This window comes from Trachypithecus francoisi, unplaced genomic scaffold (assembly GCF_009764315.1).
Source record: "Trachypithecus francoisi isolate TF-2019V2 unplaced genomic scaffold, Tfra_2.0 Contig01461, whole genome shotgun sequence".
Taxonomy (NCBI): Eukaryota; Metazoa; Chordata; class Mammalia; order Primates; family Cercopithecidae; genus Trachypithecus; species Trachypithecus francoisi.
Genome location: NW_022681433.1, coordinates 8,262,656 through 8,281,612, shown reverse-complemented (window position 1 = coordinate 8,281,612; position 18,957 = coordinate 8,262,656). Strand labels below are relative to the sequence as shown.

The window sequence follows — 18,957 nt, the reverse complement described above, 5'->3', positions numbered from 1 at the left end:
TCCTATTGGATAATATTTCGGCATTTATATAACACTCCACCTAAAGCTAACAAAATTGTTTTCTAGTGCATATGCAGCATTCTCCAAAATGTATTATGAGTTGGGCTGTAAAATATAAAACAAGTCTCAGTAAATTTAAAAACTAATAAATCAAGCAAAGTGTATTATCTGACCTCACAGAATTAAATTTGAATGAAAGAGATTTGAGAAATTGCAAGGTATTTGGAAGTAAAGAACGTAACTAATCCCTGAGTCAAAAAAGAAATCATAAAGAACGTTAGACGTTGATTAGAACTGAATGAAAACAAAACCACAGCACGGACTACTTATTGAAAGCTTATGCATTGCTGATGGAATGTAAAATCCTGCAGCCATGTTCCGAAAGGATTTCCTAATTTCTTAAAAAGTGTTACCATACTTAGGAATGTATCCAAAAGAAGTGATAACATGTTCATAGCCAGGCTTTGCATGAATGTTCTTAGTACTATTATTATTATTATTAATATTGTTATTATTTTGAGACAGAGTCTCACTCTGTTACCCAGGCTGGAGTACAGTGGCGTGATCTCCGCTCACTGAAACCTCCGCCTCCCATGTTCAAGCAATTCTTCTGCCTCAGCCTCCCACGTAGCTGGGATTACAGGTGCGCGCCCATGCCCAGCTAATTTTTTTGTATATTTAGTAGAGATGGGGTTTCACTGTGTTGGTCCGGCTGGTCTCAAACTCCTGACCTCTGATGATCCACCCACCTCAGCCTGCCAAAGTGCTGGGATTACAGGCGTGAGCCACTGTGCCCAGCCAGTACTATTATTAATAATAGCTCCAAACTAGAAACTATCCAAAAGTCAATCAGCTGATGAATGGATAAACAAAATGCTTTATGTCCATACAATGAAATACTATTGTGCAATTAAAAGGAAACAAGCTACTGATGCATACTATAACATAATGAGTCCTAAAACTGTTATACTAAGTGAAAGAAGCCAGATGCAAAAAACTATATACTATATGCTTATGTTTATATTAAATGTCCAGAATGCAAATAAGTGGTTACATGGTGCTAGCAGTGGGAGTGGGAATTAACTGCCAGTGGGCACAGAGAACTTTTTAGGATGATAAAAATGACCTATAACTGTATTGTAATGATACTGGCATGACTTGATATAATTTTAAAAAATCAATTGTTTGTTTACAAAGTGTGAATTTTGTGGTATGTGTATTATACTTCAATAAAGCTAGTAAAAATGTGAAAAACAAAATTTAAAACTCTTTGAAAGTGCAGGATAATACTATTATCACCTTGGATTAAGGAAGAATTTCTGAAACATTAAATACACATAAATCATACAGGAAAAAGATAAATTTGACTATTAGAATAAAAAGTACTTTAAAAGATGCCATAAAAAGTGAGAAGGCAAGGCACAAAGTGAAAGAAGATATTTGCGGTTTATCTCGGATACAATGGATTTGTCTCCTAAACATGAAAAAATTGTTCAAATAAATTAGAAAAAGAAAATCTATTAGGATCATGAAGAATATAAACAGACAATTCACTGAAGAGGAAACTTGAGTTAGCAGTAAACATATGGGTAATATACTCAACTTCAGTAGTAATCAAGAAAGTGCAAATAAAACATGCATTTAATGCTCATCAGGATGTTAAATTTTAAAACTCTTGACAATATCAAGTGTTGACAAAGGATGTACGTCAGTGGAAACTCTCCAGTCACTGGTAGAATTATATACTGGTACAATCACATTGAAGAACAATTTACAATTTTTAAAAAGGATAAAGATACTTATACTCTATGACTAAGGAACTCTCTCCTTGATGTAGAGAAACTCTCATGTGTGTGAACAATGTTCAATATAACATTGTTAATATTAATTAAAGTTGGAAACAGCATAGAAGAGGAGAACAGAAAGTAAATTAAGGTATATTCATACAGTTGGATATATTCAGAGCTGAAAATGAATGATGTAAAGTTACCTTCCACAAATCAAACATAAAGCAATAAAGCAAGTTGCAGAAGGATACATAATAATGATGCAATTTATTTCAATTTCAAAAATATGTGAAGACAAAATTGTAAATTGCATATGAATAGATATTCATCTAATTAAAATTATAAAGATGTACGTGGGAATAAAAACCAAAATTTTTGATTATGGTTATCCCCAAGTAGAGTGTGAAGAATGGGATGATAAACAGGTATCCAGAAATACTAAGTTGGTTGGTGGCTGCAGGAATATTATGTTTTAAAAAAATAACTGAGTAAAGAAATGTATAGCAAACAAAAGTAAAGCAGAAATTTGTTGACACTATAAAAATCAGATGGGATCTGAAAGCCCAAAACACAATGAGTTGAACCTGAGATTAAAAGTTCAAAAGAGAATGTGGAAAGACATTCTGTATTTTGAAAGGAACAATTTAAGTAGATAGTGTTAAGTTCATAAACGTGAAAACATCAAATAGCGATGTCAAAACTATAAAGCAAAATTCATTTGAGATGCAATAAGAAGTTGATAAAATATAATAATGGTATAGATGACATTGCTCTCTCAGAATGGGACCAATTGATAATACATGCAGATATAGAGAAATTGAACTAATACATACAGATATAGAGAAATTGAGTAATAGATTCATAAAACCTGTCGCAGTAGATATATGTTCAATCTTACATATTTTGAGGATATACTTCATGGCTAAAGAAGATGTACAACAACAACAACAAAAAAAAGCGTCATGTCCTGGGCCATAAAATGAAAAAGCAGACAAAGTAGACATTTTATTGGATACTGCTTCCTGACCATAATGTGATAAAATTGGAAGTAAAAAAAGAAATTATGCAGAATATCTTGCCTACTTAGAAATTAAGAAGCAGTGTCAAGATACCTTTAGAGAATAGAAGAAAATAAAAGAAAAATTGGAAATTATCTAAAATTTTCTGTACTTTATAGCAAAAACTATTATCAGAAATAAATACCTCCATTATTGAAAAATAAAGATTAAAAGTTAGAGGGACTTTGTACTTACATTACAACATTAATTAAAGTAAGAATGAAGTAGGAAGTACAAATGAGTAAGGGTGCAGGCTAACGTGAAGAAACTAGAAGTATAAAAACTGTTGAACTGGTGAAAGGATCACTGACTACAAAGCTGATGTTTTTAAGGAACCAACAAAATGAATCAAACTTTCCCATACCTCACTGAGGTGAAATAGAGAGAAGCTTTTGAATAAAGAAAGCCTTTTAAAATTACAGGATAGGTTATAATGATTAGAAGAAAATATAGTACATTAGGATGACATACAAGAGGTTCACTTCTAATTCTTGGTAATAACATCATTTTGTTCTTTATTTTTATGTGTTCATTTATTGAGTTTTTCACACATACATAGTACTTCTGCCATCAATTAAAAAATGGGAAGGGTAACATCAAGTTACTAATAAGTAAGAGAAAACTACAGGAGCACAAAACATGTCCTGTTTTGCTTCACTAGTAATCATCAACAAAGCTACCCTATGCTCCCTTAATGCAGAACTGTGTTTTGATATAGTTTGCATGTAATCATTGGTGCATATAGCATTGAGTTCCTGTACCTTACCCTCCATTCTAGCCTCAAAATAAAATGCTGGGGAGATGTAGGTTAAAATCTGAAATAATATTACAACTGTCCTGACAGATTGAAGAAGAACAGAAAGTATAATAATATCTACCAGTTGAGTAACTAACGCTTCTTACTACAGAATAATATATCCAATAATAGCCAAAGGAAATTGGAAATGTAAATACAATTATAAATTGTTTCCTGAAAACCGTTAAAAAAATTTAAAATGCAGTAAATGGAGAGCTATGCTAGATACCTTAATGGGAAAGACCCAATTATATAAAGATAGAATTGTAGCAAATCAGTTTGTAAACAATGTCATTCTGATAAAAAAAATTTTTTTTTATTTGAAGGTTAAAAAACTCTTCAAAAGCTAACTCAGATGAACAAATGAGGAAAAATGTCAATAGAAGTTTGAAGAATAAGAATAATGAGTAGTGTAATAAGTCTAGTAGACTTTAAATCAAGGAATAAACTTAAAGAAGGAGTGTAGAATGAAGGCACAGAAACACATCCTGATATTTATGTTTGTTTAGATACTAGAAACATAATTAAAATGTGAATTATTCAATAATTGGCAGTGGGAAATTATTTAATTTCTGGATCGAAGGTGGAGAAGAAGGCTTCAAACCATATCACCACACCCAGCACCCCCACCCCCACCAAAAAAAAAGAAAACCCAAAACCACAAACATTTTACAAAGAATACACATTTGGAATTGTGGACTTCCAGGTCAAGTTGATAAAGAGAGATGAAAGAATTTCCCTTGTCCAAACCTCATGAAATAAACATTATATAGTAACAGAGACTCTCCGCCTCCAAAACAACAAATTCAAATGTGACCAGACAAGGAAAGCAGCATCACATAAAGCAATGCATTCAAAATATTGGCAGCTAAAAAAAAAGAACCCAAAGATTCTGGAGTGACTTTGTAAGTATCCTTCCTTCATTTCTATCCCTGCAAAGTCAGCAGAATTCCTACATTTCTCCCTTAATAATTCCCACATTCGAGTGACAGGAATTGATTGGGTATGCCTGGTTTTTGTTCTTTAGTACTTTTGGTGAGTGAAAATAGTTCTTTTCTGAAACACGAAGAATGAACTGAGATTGATGTTCTGTGATGAAAGTGGGATTCCAAGTTTTTGTGTTAATATGTCATATTAATGGGATCAAGTCAATGCCTGAAACAATTTTCTATTGGAAATGAGATATAGTCCCTTAAGTAATGTATAGAAAAAGCACACCATCTTCTAGAAAAATTTGACAGAGAATAAGACTTAAGACATATAGTATTTAGATCAGAGTTTAGTGATTAAAAAAAAGAGTTCCTAAAAAGAAAATGAGAAAACTAGGCAAAAAAAGAAGTACTTTCAAATGGTTAAACATTTGGCTGGCCTCAGACTTCTCCCAGTTGAATTCAGTGCCAAAAGAAATAATGCAATGTCTGCAAATTCTGAAAGAAGGTGTGACCCGAGAATATTATATCCTGCCAGATTGTTAAGTATGTAGACATCAGGTCAGAATTCAGAAGACAGACTTCTTCATCTCGTCTTGAATGGCATTCCCAATCAATTGAGAGCTGAGTCAAAAGAAAAACCAGAAATGGTGAAGACAAGGTCAAGGAAGTGAATTCATTTGAAATAGACAAAGACCCAGCAATTCATACATAACAGCAGTGTTACGATGAAAATAATTTAAGTGTTTTAAACCTTGATGTTCAAATAGCAATATAACTCACAAAAATTAGGTGACCTAAAGTGTGAAGATGGTAATTATCTGTCTTTAATATAAAAGAGTAAACTGATATTTTCTAAAATTGAAATGTTTAGTTAATTATGTAACACTTTGTTTTTCCTCATAATTTTTTTAAGCCTCATAAAGGTTTTTAATTAAAAAAAGCCTTTCATGTGGTGAAGAAAGTCATCTGAAGTTTTAAATTTTTTTTATTGTTTCATGTCCTTTTCTTTCTTTTCTGTTAAATGTAAAATTATATTTGATGCTTTTTATTTAAAATAAAATTTAGTATGAATTTCTTGTATCCTTCTTTATTCCCTCTTCCTTCCCTTCTCCTTTCTTGCCTTCTCTTATTCTCCATAAAAAGATATTTAATGTTTATTGTTATTTATTGTGTTACTTTTAGGTAGTAGTATTTTAAGTGTTGTACTTTCTATTTCCGTATACTTTATGAATTTCTATGTTGTATATGATTTACAAAAGCAATTAAATAACTATGAAAAATGAGTTAAAAATCATTTTAAAATGCTGTAGTAGAAAGAATGAGTATTAAGTATAAATGAAGAAATGACAGGATCAAAACTTGATAGATTTTATTCAAGAAAATTATAAAAACCTTTTGTTGCCACAAAATCCCTTGAAATACAGAAAGTGAAGAATATTTATTAATGAGTTGACAAAGTAATAATTTTCGTGATATTAGTAAGGATCTTAGTAGAAAAAAGATGAACACACAGAAAAAAATGGGTCACAGGACAGTATCAGGAAGTTCTTGGAAGTAGTATAAATGCTTAGAAACTTTCAATTGATCAGCAATTCTTGTCAGTGCAAATAAGATCTACTTTTTACATACCAAACTGACTATTTTTCTGATTATTATAATACATAGGGTTGGTAAAATGCATTTATACCTTAATAGTAGAAATATAAATGTACATATTTTTGGAGGTCAGTTCAGCGAAGTCCTATAAAAATTAAAATATAAAAAGCTTTTAACCTGATCATTTCAGTTTTTATCCTAAAGAAATAGTCATGATTATGCCCAAAGATGTGTCTAAAGGAAAATTTTATTTATGGCATAAGAAAATGGGAAATTACATAAATGGCTAACAGTAGTGAATGGATAAAACAATTATACTACTTTTTTTTTTTTTTTCCGAAATGGCGTTTTGCTCTATTGCCCAGCTTGAAGTGTAGTGATGCAATCTCTGCCCACTGCAACCTACACCTCCCATGTTCAAGTGATTCTCCTGCCTCGGCCTCCTGAGTAGCTGGGATCACAGGTGCCTGCCACCATGCCTGGCTAATTTTTGTATTTCTAGTAGAGACAGAATTTCACCATGTTGGCCAGGCTGTTCTTGAACTCCTGACCTCAAGTGATCCTCCCACCTCAGCCTCCCAAAGTGCTAGAATTACAGGTGTGAGCCACTGTGCTCAGCCAATTATGCTCCATTTTTCTTATCAGTTATATTTTATGACACTGAAAAATACACAGTATATTGTTGATTTAAAGTAAACAAAGTATAAATTACCTTATATTGAACAATTTCCATTGTATTCCTCTCATCCTCTCATATCTGTGTGTCATATATGCATAGCAATTAATCTGTATATAAAATATTTATAATGATTATATCGGGTTATAGAATTATGGGATTTCTTTTCTTTCTTTTTTGTTTTCTTTGCTGTTTTCACATATACTCTGAATTTGTTACAAGAAGTATCTTTTTTTTTTTTTTTTTTAAAGACAGAACCTCACTCTGTTGCCCAGGCCGGAGTGCAGTGGCGCAATCTCAGCTCACTGCAACCTCTGCCTCCCAGGCTCAAGTGACTCTCCTGCCTCAGCCTCCCGAGTAGCTGGGACTATAGATGCATGCTGCCACGCCCAGCTAATTTTTGGATTTTTAGTAGAGACGGGGTTTCACCATGTTGGCCATGCTGGTCTTGAACTCCTGACCTCAAGTGATCTGCCTGTCTCGGCCTCCCAAAGTGTTAGGATTACAGGCATGAGCCCCCACACCCAGCAACAAGAAGTATCTTTGACCACCCCACAAAAAGGTTGTTTTATGAAGAAGAAAATTTAAATACATTTCAGTGGAATGTATAGTAAGCTAATACATCTATAATGTGCATGATTACAAGATTCTGTAAAAATATAGATGACACTCTTGATCCATGTGGGCAGAAGTCCTGTCAAACTCAAGATATAAGCAAATCAGCACTAAAACTGAAGTCTCTTTAGATCTTAAAGGTAATTTTGATGTTAGTTTTTCCAGTAAATGTCCCACTGAAGCCTTTCCTGAACTAAACCCACAGAGCTAGGTCTTTCATTAGAAGTCCTATAAGGAACAAAATCATGTGATGTACAGGGGCAGTGCACCATTTCCTGCCTAAGATGATGGATGGTATTTTGTTTATCTCTTGACTGCTGTGCAGCAAAATTTATTGGTAAGTATTGTTTTAAAGCAAACTATAGGAGGAAGCTGACTTGTCTCTTCCCTGGTGTATGCACAGTATCTTCAAGTTTCCCCCCAACCTAGAATTAAGCACCTGTTTGCATTGGAGGAGATAATCAAGAAAGCAAGGATTTCTTTGGTAGCTGAAGTAGTAGTGGCACAGTTAAGAGAGTATTCTAAATTTCAGATAGCCTACTTAATTAATTAGTTCAGTTTTTTGAGACCGGGTCTCACTCTGTTGCTCAGGCTGGAGTGCAGTGGCGCAAGCCCACTGCAGCCTTGATCTCCAGGAATCAAGTCATCCTCCCCTTCTTGAGTAACTGGGGATGAGAGGAGCCTGCCACCATGCCCAGCTAATTTATTTTATTTTATTTTATTTTATTTAGTAGAGATGAGGTCTTGCTGTGTTGCCCAGACTGGTCTTGAACTCATGAGTTCAAGTGAGCCTCCTGCATTGACCTCCCAAACTGCTGGGATTACAGGCATTAGCCACTGAGCTGGCCTTCAGATAGACTAATTTAGACCTATGTTTACCAGCTCCTTGTAACAGAGATCTGTTTCAAGGTCTGTGCTTCGTCATTTGTTCTTTCCTGATTGGGAGCAAAGGAACACTTAAGTCCTCCTTTTCTTGGGCAGCGCTTGAGTTGGAAGAGATTTAAACCTCCCTTCCATCGTTCCATAATACACATTAGCCCTGTATTTTTTTTAATAGCCATTTGACCTTTTTCAGTCATATTTAAGTGTTTTGCAAACACAGCCACAGGACGGATGTCCCAGCTTCCTTTGGAGTTTAGGTAATTTTGCTTCTTCCTTGCCTGGACTGAGGCAGATAGGGTGAGGGGATCAACAGTCCTGTGCCTTTTGTTATGGAGTGTGGCACTTGGAAGCTGATGTTAGAGGAGACCTTTTGCAGATGAATGGTACCCACATAAATGGTTCATTTGATTTCTGTATTAATTATCGTAACAATAGCTGCCATAACTGATAAATAATGAAATTCTAGTCACTTCCCAGGTAGTATTTTATTTCCTGTTCACTTAAAATCCAAATAGGCCTTCCCAAGCAGTTGATTATCTTACAGTGATTTAGAGACCTAGGCAGCTTCTCCCACCTTGTGGCTCCATTGTCTTCCTTCTGTGGATCTGTGTTGCTGGCTTGCAGAAAGAGCATGGAAAATGTGCATGAGTGCTTTTCCTGTGGGTCAGGCCTCAAAATAATCTACAACTGTTCTGTTCACATTTTATTGGCTAGAACTCTGTTAAATAGCCACACTTAGCTATAAGAGGGGCTGGAAATGTAATACAGATGTGGACCCAGGAAGAAAGGAACCAGAATTTAGTGATTACTTTGTCAGACTGTGTCACAGTTGCCAAAACCAGAGAACAATGGAAAATTGAAGAAAGAAATGAAATACTGAGAGTGGGGAGAGAAGATGATCTAGATTTTGAATTCTTTTTTTTTTTTTTTTCTTGAGACGGTGTCTCACTCTGTCCCCCAGGCTGGAGTGCAGTGGCACGATGTCGGCTCACTGCAACCTCCACCTCCCAGGTTCAAGTGATTCTTCTGCCTCAGCCTCCTGAGTAGCTGGGACTACATGCGTGTGCCACCACGCCCGTATTTTTGTATTTTTAGTAGAGATGGGGTTTCACCATATTGGCCAGGCTTGTCTCGAACTCCTGACCTCGTGATCCACACACCTCAGCCTCTGAAAGTGCTGGGATTACAGGCGTGAGCCACTGCTTCTGGCCCAGATCTTGAATTCTAAGGAAGTAACACAAATGAGAGGCCGGTAGTAATTCTTGAGCTAGAGCTAAGAGTTCCAGGATGGTTCCTTTAATGGAACCTTCTATCCTAAGCTGTGGGTGTGGGTGGGACAAAATTAAATCAGGCAACATTAAGTAGAAAGGTATTTTTTAAATCCATTGGTAGACCACAAATACAAGCAATGATGAACTCTCTTTAATTATGCAGAATTATTTTGTTTTAATGACCCCAAAATTAAGCTGTCATATTTATTTTTAACCATAATTTTAGTTCTTGATGTTAAGGTTTGTTACAGTGTATGTTATAAACTTTGAATTTGGATAGAAATGATTTAAAAATTATGTGGTCTCTATGTTAGGGGAAACCAATAGTTTTAACCCAATAAAATCACTTCTAAATAGTTATTTGAAATTTGAAAATAATAGCAATGACATTTATGTAATATTCCATAATTTGTACATTTCACATTTTAGTTCACACAGATATTTTATTTGAAAAGTTTTTAGCAGTCTTGGAACTTTAGGACACAGTTGTGTTACAAACTGTTGTTTCTGTAGTTGGAAGTTCATAAAAATAATTACTTGTATTATTCTGTATCTGCTTGTAAATTGTTCTCTCTTATCTAAAAGTCATGTGAGCAGAGAATCCAATGTGTTTCATGGTGTTTTATTTTTCCCCCTTCTCTCCAGGAGAAAAGTTGAAATTATGCACACCCATAGTCTTTTCACTCTTCTTGGAGAAAGGCTGATGTTGCATACAAACACTGTGACTGTCACCACATACAACACACTTTATGAGGTAAAAATAAAAAATGTGTGATGAAAGTTTTAAGTGTATACAGTGGAAACCCTCTAAATCTATGCAATTGAGATGAGTAGTTGGTCTGTTAATCTGAAAGCTAATTAAACCAGAAAATGGTTTAATGGTAAAAAATGAATACATACCTTATATTTTTATTTTATTTTAAAACATATCCATGTACAATTTTTGCCAATCTCTTTATGTCTATCCAAGAGCTTTTCTTCTAGTATAGGTTGGCTGACTGGCTTCACACAAAGTCTTTCTCACATAAACTACATCCATTACATATTATATATTAGTTCTACTTCCCCATCCCCACCCCTCTGTTTTTTTCCTCTCCTTCCTACTCTCTCCTTTTCTGCTTCTATTAGCTATATCCACTGCCAGTATTAAGCTAGAGTTGCTACTGGGATAAATTTAGGTAATAATTATTTGTAAAAATGATATCTGGAAGCATCTTTGGATCTCATCATTTCAATTTAGAAGTTCCTTTTTTATCACTTCCAACAAATGGAAGAGTTTTGGGTTCAGTATTTTCTATGAAATGTGTATACTGCCTCACAAGAGTGGCTACTTTCATTTTTAAATGCTAGTAAAATGTTAGTAATGTCCCCTTACATTAACCTTAAGTCTGCTTTTCCTGTAACTCATCTTCAGTGGTCCCAGTTTTTTTTTCTCTAGCTCAAGAGCTAACTGCCAGCATCCATTTTTGTATGGCTCTAAGTTAAGGATGCTTTTTTATATTTCTAAATGGTTGAAAATAATCAAAAAAAGAATAATATATGAATTGTAAAATTTATAGGATTTTCAAATTTCAGTGAACACAGTCACACTCATTTGTTTAGCTATTGTCTGTAGCTGCTTTGTGCCACAACCACAGAGTTAAAGATTTGTAACAAGAATATTTGTTATGCTCTCCTCACCTTGCACTGTTGCTTGGCAAACTAGAAATTACAGAGATGTAATAACTCAACAGTGTTTCATGTACCGCCTGTATTGCCAAACCTAAGTTTTCGGCTTTTAAATACCAGTACATAGCCATCATGTCTAAACAAGAAGAAAAATGGATTTCTAATCTCACACTTTGAAATACAGCAGAGTGTAGATTATTTTGTTATAGATTTAGATGACAAGACTTTGCATCTGTTATACAAGGGCATTATAGTCATGCTAAGAGAAAACTTACAGGTAGTACTAAATATCCATAATATTATGCCTAACTCCGAAGAGCAGTGGTCAGAAAACATTAAATAGAATATCTCATCATTGTAGATTTATTTATAAAAATGTTTTTAAAATAAAAATGGGAGACATTGAGAAAGGCAGATGCTGAGATTCTGAATGAAATTGTACTATAATTTTGAATTAACCTGTAGTCTCAGTTACTTGGAGGGCTGAGGCAGGAGGATTGCTTGATCCCAGGAGGTCAAGGCTGCACTGAGCTGAGATTGCACTGCTGCACTTCAGCCTGAGTGACAAAGTGAGACCCTGTCCCCTTCAGAAAAACAAAACAAAACAAAAACAAAAACAAATTTACTCTTCTCTAATACTATTTCTTTTCATGTAAGCCATGGAACAGATAGCTCAGTTTCAGATTTTGCACAGTCCTCAAATAGGATAGGTTTTACATTTTTTTTTTTTTAATTTGGAGATTTTTCTTTTACTTCAATTTCGTTTTTTCTTTTAAAAATTTTTTATTATATTTTAAGTTCTAGGGTACATGTGCACAACGTGCAGGTTTATTACATAGGTCTACATGTGTCATGTTGGTGTGCTGCACCCATTAACTCGTCATTTACATTAGGTATTTATCCTAATGCTATCCCTCCCCCAGACCCCCACCCCCTGACAGGCCCCAGTGTGTGATGTTCCCCGCCCTGTGTCCAAGTGATCTCATTGTTCATTTCCCACTTGTGACTGAGAACATGCAGTGTTTGGTTTTCTGTCCTTGTGATACTTTGCTGAGAATGATGATTTCCAGCTTCATCCATGTCCCTACAAAGGACATGAACTCATCCTGTTTTATGACTGCGTAATATTCCATGGTGTATACGTGCCACATTTTCTTAATCCAGTCTGTCATTGATGGACATTTGGGTTGGTTCCAAGTCTTTGGTATTGTGAATAGTGCCACGATAAACATATGTGTGCATGTGTTTTTATAGCAGCATGATTTAAAATCCATTGGGTATATACCCAGTAATGGGATCACTGGGTCAATGGTATGTCTGGTTCTAGATCCTTGAGGAATCACCCCGCTATCCTCCACAACGGTAGAACTAATTTACACTCCTACCAACAGTGTAAAAGCGTTCCTATTTCTCCACATCCTCTCCAGCATCTGTTGTTTCCTGGCTTTTTTTTTTTTTTGTACTTTAAGTTCTAGGGTACATGTGCACGATGTGCAGGTTTGTTACATATGTATACATGTGCCATGTTGGTGTGCTGCACCTATTAACTCGTCATTTACATTAGGTATATCTCCTAGTGCTATCCCTCTCCCCTGCCACAATAGGTGTGTGATGATCCCCTTCCTGTGTCCAGGTGATCTCATTGTTCAATTCCCACCTATGAGTGACAACATGCAGTATTTGGTTTTCTGTTCTTGCGATAGTTTGCTGAGAATGATGGTTTCCAGCTGCATCCATGTCCCTACAAAGGACATGAACTCATCCTTTTTTATGGCTACATAGTATTCCATGGTGTATATGTGCCACATTTTCTTAATCCAGTCTGTCACTGATGGACATTTGGGTTGATTCCAAGTCTTCGCTATTGTGGTGAATAGTGCCGTAATAAACATACGTGTGCATGTGTCTTTATAGCAGCATGACTTATAATCCTTTGGGTATATACCCAGTAATGGGATGGCTGGGTCAAATGGTATTTCTAGTTCTAGATCCTTGAGGAATCACCATACTGTTTTCCACAATGGTTGAACTAGTTTACAGTGCCACCAACGGTGTAAAAGTATTCCTATTTCTCCACATCCTCTCCAGCACCAGTTGTTTCCTGATTTTTTAATGATCGCCATTCTAACTGGTGTGAGATGGTATCTCATTGTGGTTTTGATTTGCATTTCTCTGATGGCGAGTGATGATGAGCAAGATGGGGGAAAAAGAGTGTTTTTGGATGTGTTCAATTAAATGAAATTCAAATTTCGGGGTCTGCAAATAAAAGGTTTTGTTTGTTTGGGTTCTTTTAAGGAAAAGTAGAGATTTATTGCAAAGAGAAAAGTACACACTCAGGAAAGGGGGAGTGTGGGCTTACTTAAGAGAGAGTTGCATGCAAGGGTTTTTGGGGCTGCTACCTTTATGAGTTTCTTCTAAACAAGGGATGGAATATTCATCAAGATTACTGTAAACGGGTAGATTATGTCTCAGAACTGTGATGCTATCTAGTTTTACTCCAAATGTGGGTGTTCCTGGAACCATTATGGTGGTGATAGGTGTGTGATTTCGTATGTTAGTGAGTGTGTAATGAGGTCCTAGGAGAACCTCCATCAAATCCAGTGCCATAGTGGGTCCCGTCAGCCTTAGCTATCTTGGCTCTCATCCTGACTTTTCAGGGTCTTATCAACCCCTAGCTTCTGCAGCTATTTCAATAGTTTCCTTTTGCTAGTCATGTGAAACTGCTGCCTGGAGTTTTTTATTCTCCTGCAACCACCCTTACTATTCCTGTTTCATTTCCCCTTCCCCTTCAGAGATTTCCATCTCTTATTCTTAAGGGTTGATGAGGGAGAAGGTTGGTCTTCTTTATGTACTTCCTGCTGATTAGAGATGTTGGCCCTGCTTCAGAAGAGCGTGGTAATCTCTGGCTGCCTGGCCTGAGGGCTCTAAGGGTGAGTCATCAGGAGACTCTGAATCCAAGGGAGGGATTGGAATCATTGCATAACCATCATTTTGACATGGAACTGTTGTAATGTAAAAGACGCAAAATTTACGAGGAGGTTAAACAAGTAAGGACAAAGATTCATCGTAATAAGAGAGCTACTTAAGGTCAAAGGAAAGAACCACATCACAGTTGGTAGGTATCCTTTGATGGAGTCCCAGATGGTTTGAGCAGTGGGATTATATTGAAATTATGTAGCCAGGTAGCCTGTTAGTAAATCTTTTGAACTTTCAGTTCAACTAATCCTGAATTGTTAATATAAGAACAACAGGTGTATTTTATTACTGTGCAAACCCCACTTTGTTCAGCTAGAACATAAAGCCTCTTGTTGTTTCCTTGACCATTCAAGCAGTTCATGCTTTGACCCTGTTAGAGCTTCATATGGTAGCTTAGCAATGATTCCAAACCCTGGGATCCAAATCTTGCAAGTTCCTGTCATACCCAGGAAAGTTTTGAGTTGCTTCTTCAGTTGTAGAGGCCTGACCTTTAAGATAGCTTCCTTTTGTTCGATGGACATGGTGTCGTTTCCTGGGCTTAAGATGTATCCCAGATATTTTACTTTCAATTTAGAAATCTGGGCCTTGGGTGGAGAGACTGGATACCCTTTCTCCCAGGAAGTTTAGAACTTGAATAACATTCTTATCTGAGGCCTCTTTAGTGGGTCTGCACACAAGGATGTCATCCACATATTGGAGTGTGGCTTCCCTTTCTGGCTCTAGTTATCGTAATTCTCTTGCCAAGGCATTTCTGAACAAGTGAGGGCTATCCCTAAAGCTCCGAGGCAGTACGACCCAGGTATACTGCCAGGAAATACTATTTTCAGTATTAGTTCACTCAAAAGCAAACAAATAGTGACAGTCAAGGCAAAGAGGGATACAAGAGAAAGCATCCTTAAGATCTAATATCATGAACCATTTGGTGTCTTCTGATATTTGGGTAAATATGGTAGAAGGATTTGGCACTATAAGATGTAGGGGAATTACAGCCTCATTAATGGTTCATAAGCCTTGAACTAGACAATATTCTTCATTTTGTTTTTAGACAGGGAGGACAGGACTATTACAAGGAGACTGACATGGAACTAGGAGGCCATGTTTTAAAAACTTCTTAATTAGAGGTTAGTGTCCTCACCTGGCTTCTTGTTTGAGGAGATATTGATGCTTATGTGGGAAATTATTTTTGTCTTTTAAAGAGGTGATCACTAGCTGACCACGTATTGCTTTGCCAGGAGTTTTTTGATTTCATACTTGTGGTTCCATTTCCAGATCTTATTTTGGAAGGAATCTCCTGTTTGTCTGATACTGGTAATGAAAAAAAAGTATTGCCAGTACTTGAAAGGAATGTTTCCCAGGGCCTGATAAATGTAAAGTGACTCCAGCTGTGGCCAGGAAATCCCATTCCAATAAAGAAATGAGACATAGAGTTTTGTAGCCTGAAGCTCAGGGGTATGGTAAAGTGTTTTGATTTTGGAGTGCCATCAACATCCATGATAATGCAGTTATTGGAAGATAAGGTCCAAGAGTGGCCCTTAGGACAGAGTAACTTGCCCCATATCAATTAAGAAATTATTATTCTTTCCTGCCGTGTCAAGTCACCCAAAGCTCCTTAGTTGTGATGACCATGCTTTTGTGGGAGCCACCAGGAACCTTGGGTCCCTTCAGTCCTCAGTTACAACCATTATGGCATCAAGTTTCTTTTTCTCCCTTTGGAGCTGAGGGCAGTCCCTTTTCCAATGGCCCTCCTGCTTGTAGTGAGGACAGGGTCTGGTTGGGCTCCCTTGGCTGGGACAGTTATTGCCACTGTGTCACAGCTCCCCACACTTGAAGCAGCAACCATTACCTTTAAGTTTTCTGGGAGGTCTGCTTGGTCCGTGGGTGAAGTGTATCTGTGGGTGACCCTGAGGTTGCAGGATGCTGCTTATAGTGACTACTATCATTTGGGCCTGCTGCTATCTCATCATTTGCCATGCTAGGTCCTTTCAACATATTCAGCCCTACCTATCCCTATTATTGAATTCCACGTCAAGCATTTCATTAATTGGCATTTGGGATCCCAAAGCCAATTTATGTGGTTTTTCTTCTGATGTCAGGTGCTGACTGGCTAATAAAGTGTGTCCCAAGTAAAGTTTGCCAAGCATCAATATTGGGGTCACTGTTAGTGTATTTTCTTAGGGCCTTCACAAGGCATCTCTGGAACAAAGCTGGGTTTTCATCCTTTCTTTATTTCCCTTATTTTATTATAGTCCACAGGCTTGGTGTTATATTTTTCATTCCCTTCACTAAACAAGTCATCATATGATTTCTTTTTCTTAGATCAACTTGGCCCTGTTGATAGTTCCAGTTAGGGTCTTTGTTAGGCAAAGATGTGGCCCCCATACCATATTCTTCAGAGTCCCCAGATGACAGATTGTTATCATAAGCCTGGGCCTTTGCCCAAATATACTGCTTTTCTTCAGGGGTGCAACACATGGACAAGATGATATGAATGTCTCCCCAAGTTAACTCAGATGAGAGTGAGAAAGCCCAGAATTCCTTCATGAATTTAGTTGAAAATCAAAGGTACATGCACCTGATGAATGATCCCAGCATCCCCATTGGCTACCTCCCTAAGTGGACATAACTTAGAATGGTCTCTTAGGAGGGTAGGAAACACCACTGCAGGTGACCCCATCAGGACTCGGTTCCCTTGGTAGGGAAGGTTATATAGGATGGTAAGGAGGCGGACTAGCAAGAGTCTGGATGCTGGAGACAGTGGAACTAGGAGAAGACTGGGGAGTTAAAGGTGGAGCTGGGTAAGAGGGAGAAGCTGTGGGTGCCAGACTGTGTCTAGGTTAGGAGGTGAGGGAAGGCCCCTGAGAGGTATATTTCCCAAAAGGGGATCATTTAGGATATCTGGTTCCCCATTTGGTTCCCTTAAAGGAAGGGGTATGAGCATAACAAAGGTGGGAATTCCTATGAAGCTCAGGGTTTTGATAAAGAGCTATGAAGGCCTGTACATACAATATTTGAGTCAATTTTTTCTTATGTTCACAAAAAAGATCTAATTACAAGATGGTATTAAAATGTAGGGTCCTGTTCTTTGGCTATTGTACTCCATTTTCTGAAAGAGAGTTACCGTTGGCTTTGACTTGTTCTTGGGACAACCGACTGCCAGTGATTCTAAAATGGGGCTGATGATGCTCCAGGCTGGCTCATCATAAAGGTAATACTGGTGGGCTGGGTGAGGTTTCCAAACACTGGTGGAACCTTCACCCCAGCTGGTGTTCAGGCTCTTGATAATAGGAGTTCAAGGATGAGTCAGAAAATAGTGATAGCGTGGAGATTTCTTGCAAAGAGAAAAGTACAAACTCAAGATAGGGGAGTGTGGGTGTACTCAAGAGAAATAGTTGCATGCAAGGGGGTTTAGGGCAGCTTCCTTTATGCATAAATAAAGTTTAATAGAACATAACTCATTAAGTAAAGTCCATCGGTCACTTGACATTACAGAGTTGAGTAGTTGTAATGGAGATTACGTGATCCACAAATCCTAAAATACTATCTGATCTTATCTATAAAAAATTTGCTGACCACTGCTTTACAGCAGTACAGAGAAATTTAGCTCCCCTCTGTTGTTCTTTTTATTACAGTCTGTATTATATTCTTCTATCAGAATTAATATTCATCATTGCAAAACTTTGGAAAAGGTAGAAAAGCACCAAAATAAAATTTAGCAATTACGTCTGATTCATACTTAAGAATATATATATGTTTATATATTTCTCAACTCATACACATATGCACACACAACTTTTATAAATTGTTATCCTAAATATAGTTTTCTTGTACAGCTTTTTGCACTTATATTTACAAATATATTTATCACAAAATAGTCATCTATAGCTGAGAAGGGCTAACATTTCTGGTAAAGGGACAGATAGTAATATTTCAGGCTTTGTGGGCTGTGCAGTGTCTGTCACAACTACTCAAATCTGTTGTAACTCAGAAGCAGCCATGGACAGGATGAACCAGACAGGCTGCGTACCAGTAAAACGGTATTACAGAAAGAGGTGGCAGGCTAGATTTGGCCCACAGGCCATAGTTTTCTGACCACTGCTCTATAATATTACTTTTAACTACTTGATTTTTTCTCTATTTTATGTTCTCATCAGTAAATTTAAGAGTGGCTGCTCTTTAGATTAGTGAATAGATCTACTGACTACTCTGAATTGTTTGTTTGTTTCTGAGCTTAATATTCCCACTTTGTGTCAGTCATTCCTCAAATCACAAGAGTAGTAGACCATGCCTTTCTGAACAGTGCCTTTTTGAATTATAGTAATGTTTTAGTATTGTTTCAATATTTTGCACACACAACTGAGTAAGTACTAGCATAGTGGCTTTTTCCTATGCAGAGTATAATGAGGCCATTTTCTTTCCTTATTCTGATACTGTATTTCCCTCATCATAGTAACTATTTTTTATTGGTCACCTCTCATGACAAACATGGTAAATTCTTTATGAACATTGTTTCAGATCTTACAGCTACCCTATGATAATGGTATTTTTTATTGCTTTTTAAAACAGACAAATTAAGACTCACAGGTTAAATAATTTGCTATATGTCATGCCACTAATAAATAATCATAAAGTAGGTAGGTTGCATGATATATATGCATAATGCAAAAATGTCAGAATCTCTCCTCAGTTGACAGCATTAAAGT

At 36.6% G+C, this 18,957-nt stretch overlaps 1 protein-coding gene across 8 annotated transcripts in view; it reads left to right on the top strand.

Annotated features, from left to right (window-relative positions):
- The window catches only part of NBEA (neurobeachin), a 786,519-nt gene that overhangs the window by 185,940 nt on the left and 581,622 nt on the right, over positions 1-18,957 (top strand). For all 8 annotated transcript variants that reach the window (XM_033235426.1, XM_033235381.1, XM_033235435.1 and 5 more), the window contains one exon: positions 10,259-10,367. In XM_033235426.1, the coding sequence (XP_033091317.1) occupies positions 10,259-10,367 (109 nt within the window). The remainder of the gene's footprint in view (positions 1-10,258; positions 10,368-18,957) is intronic.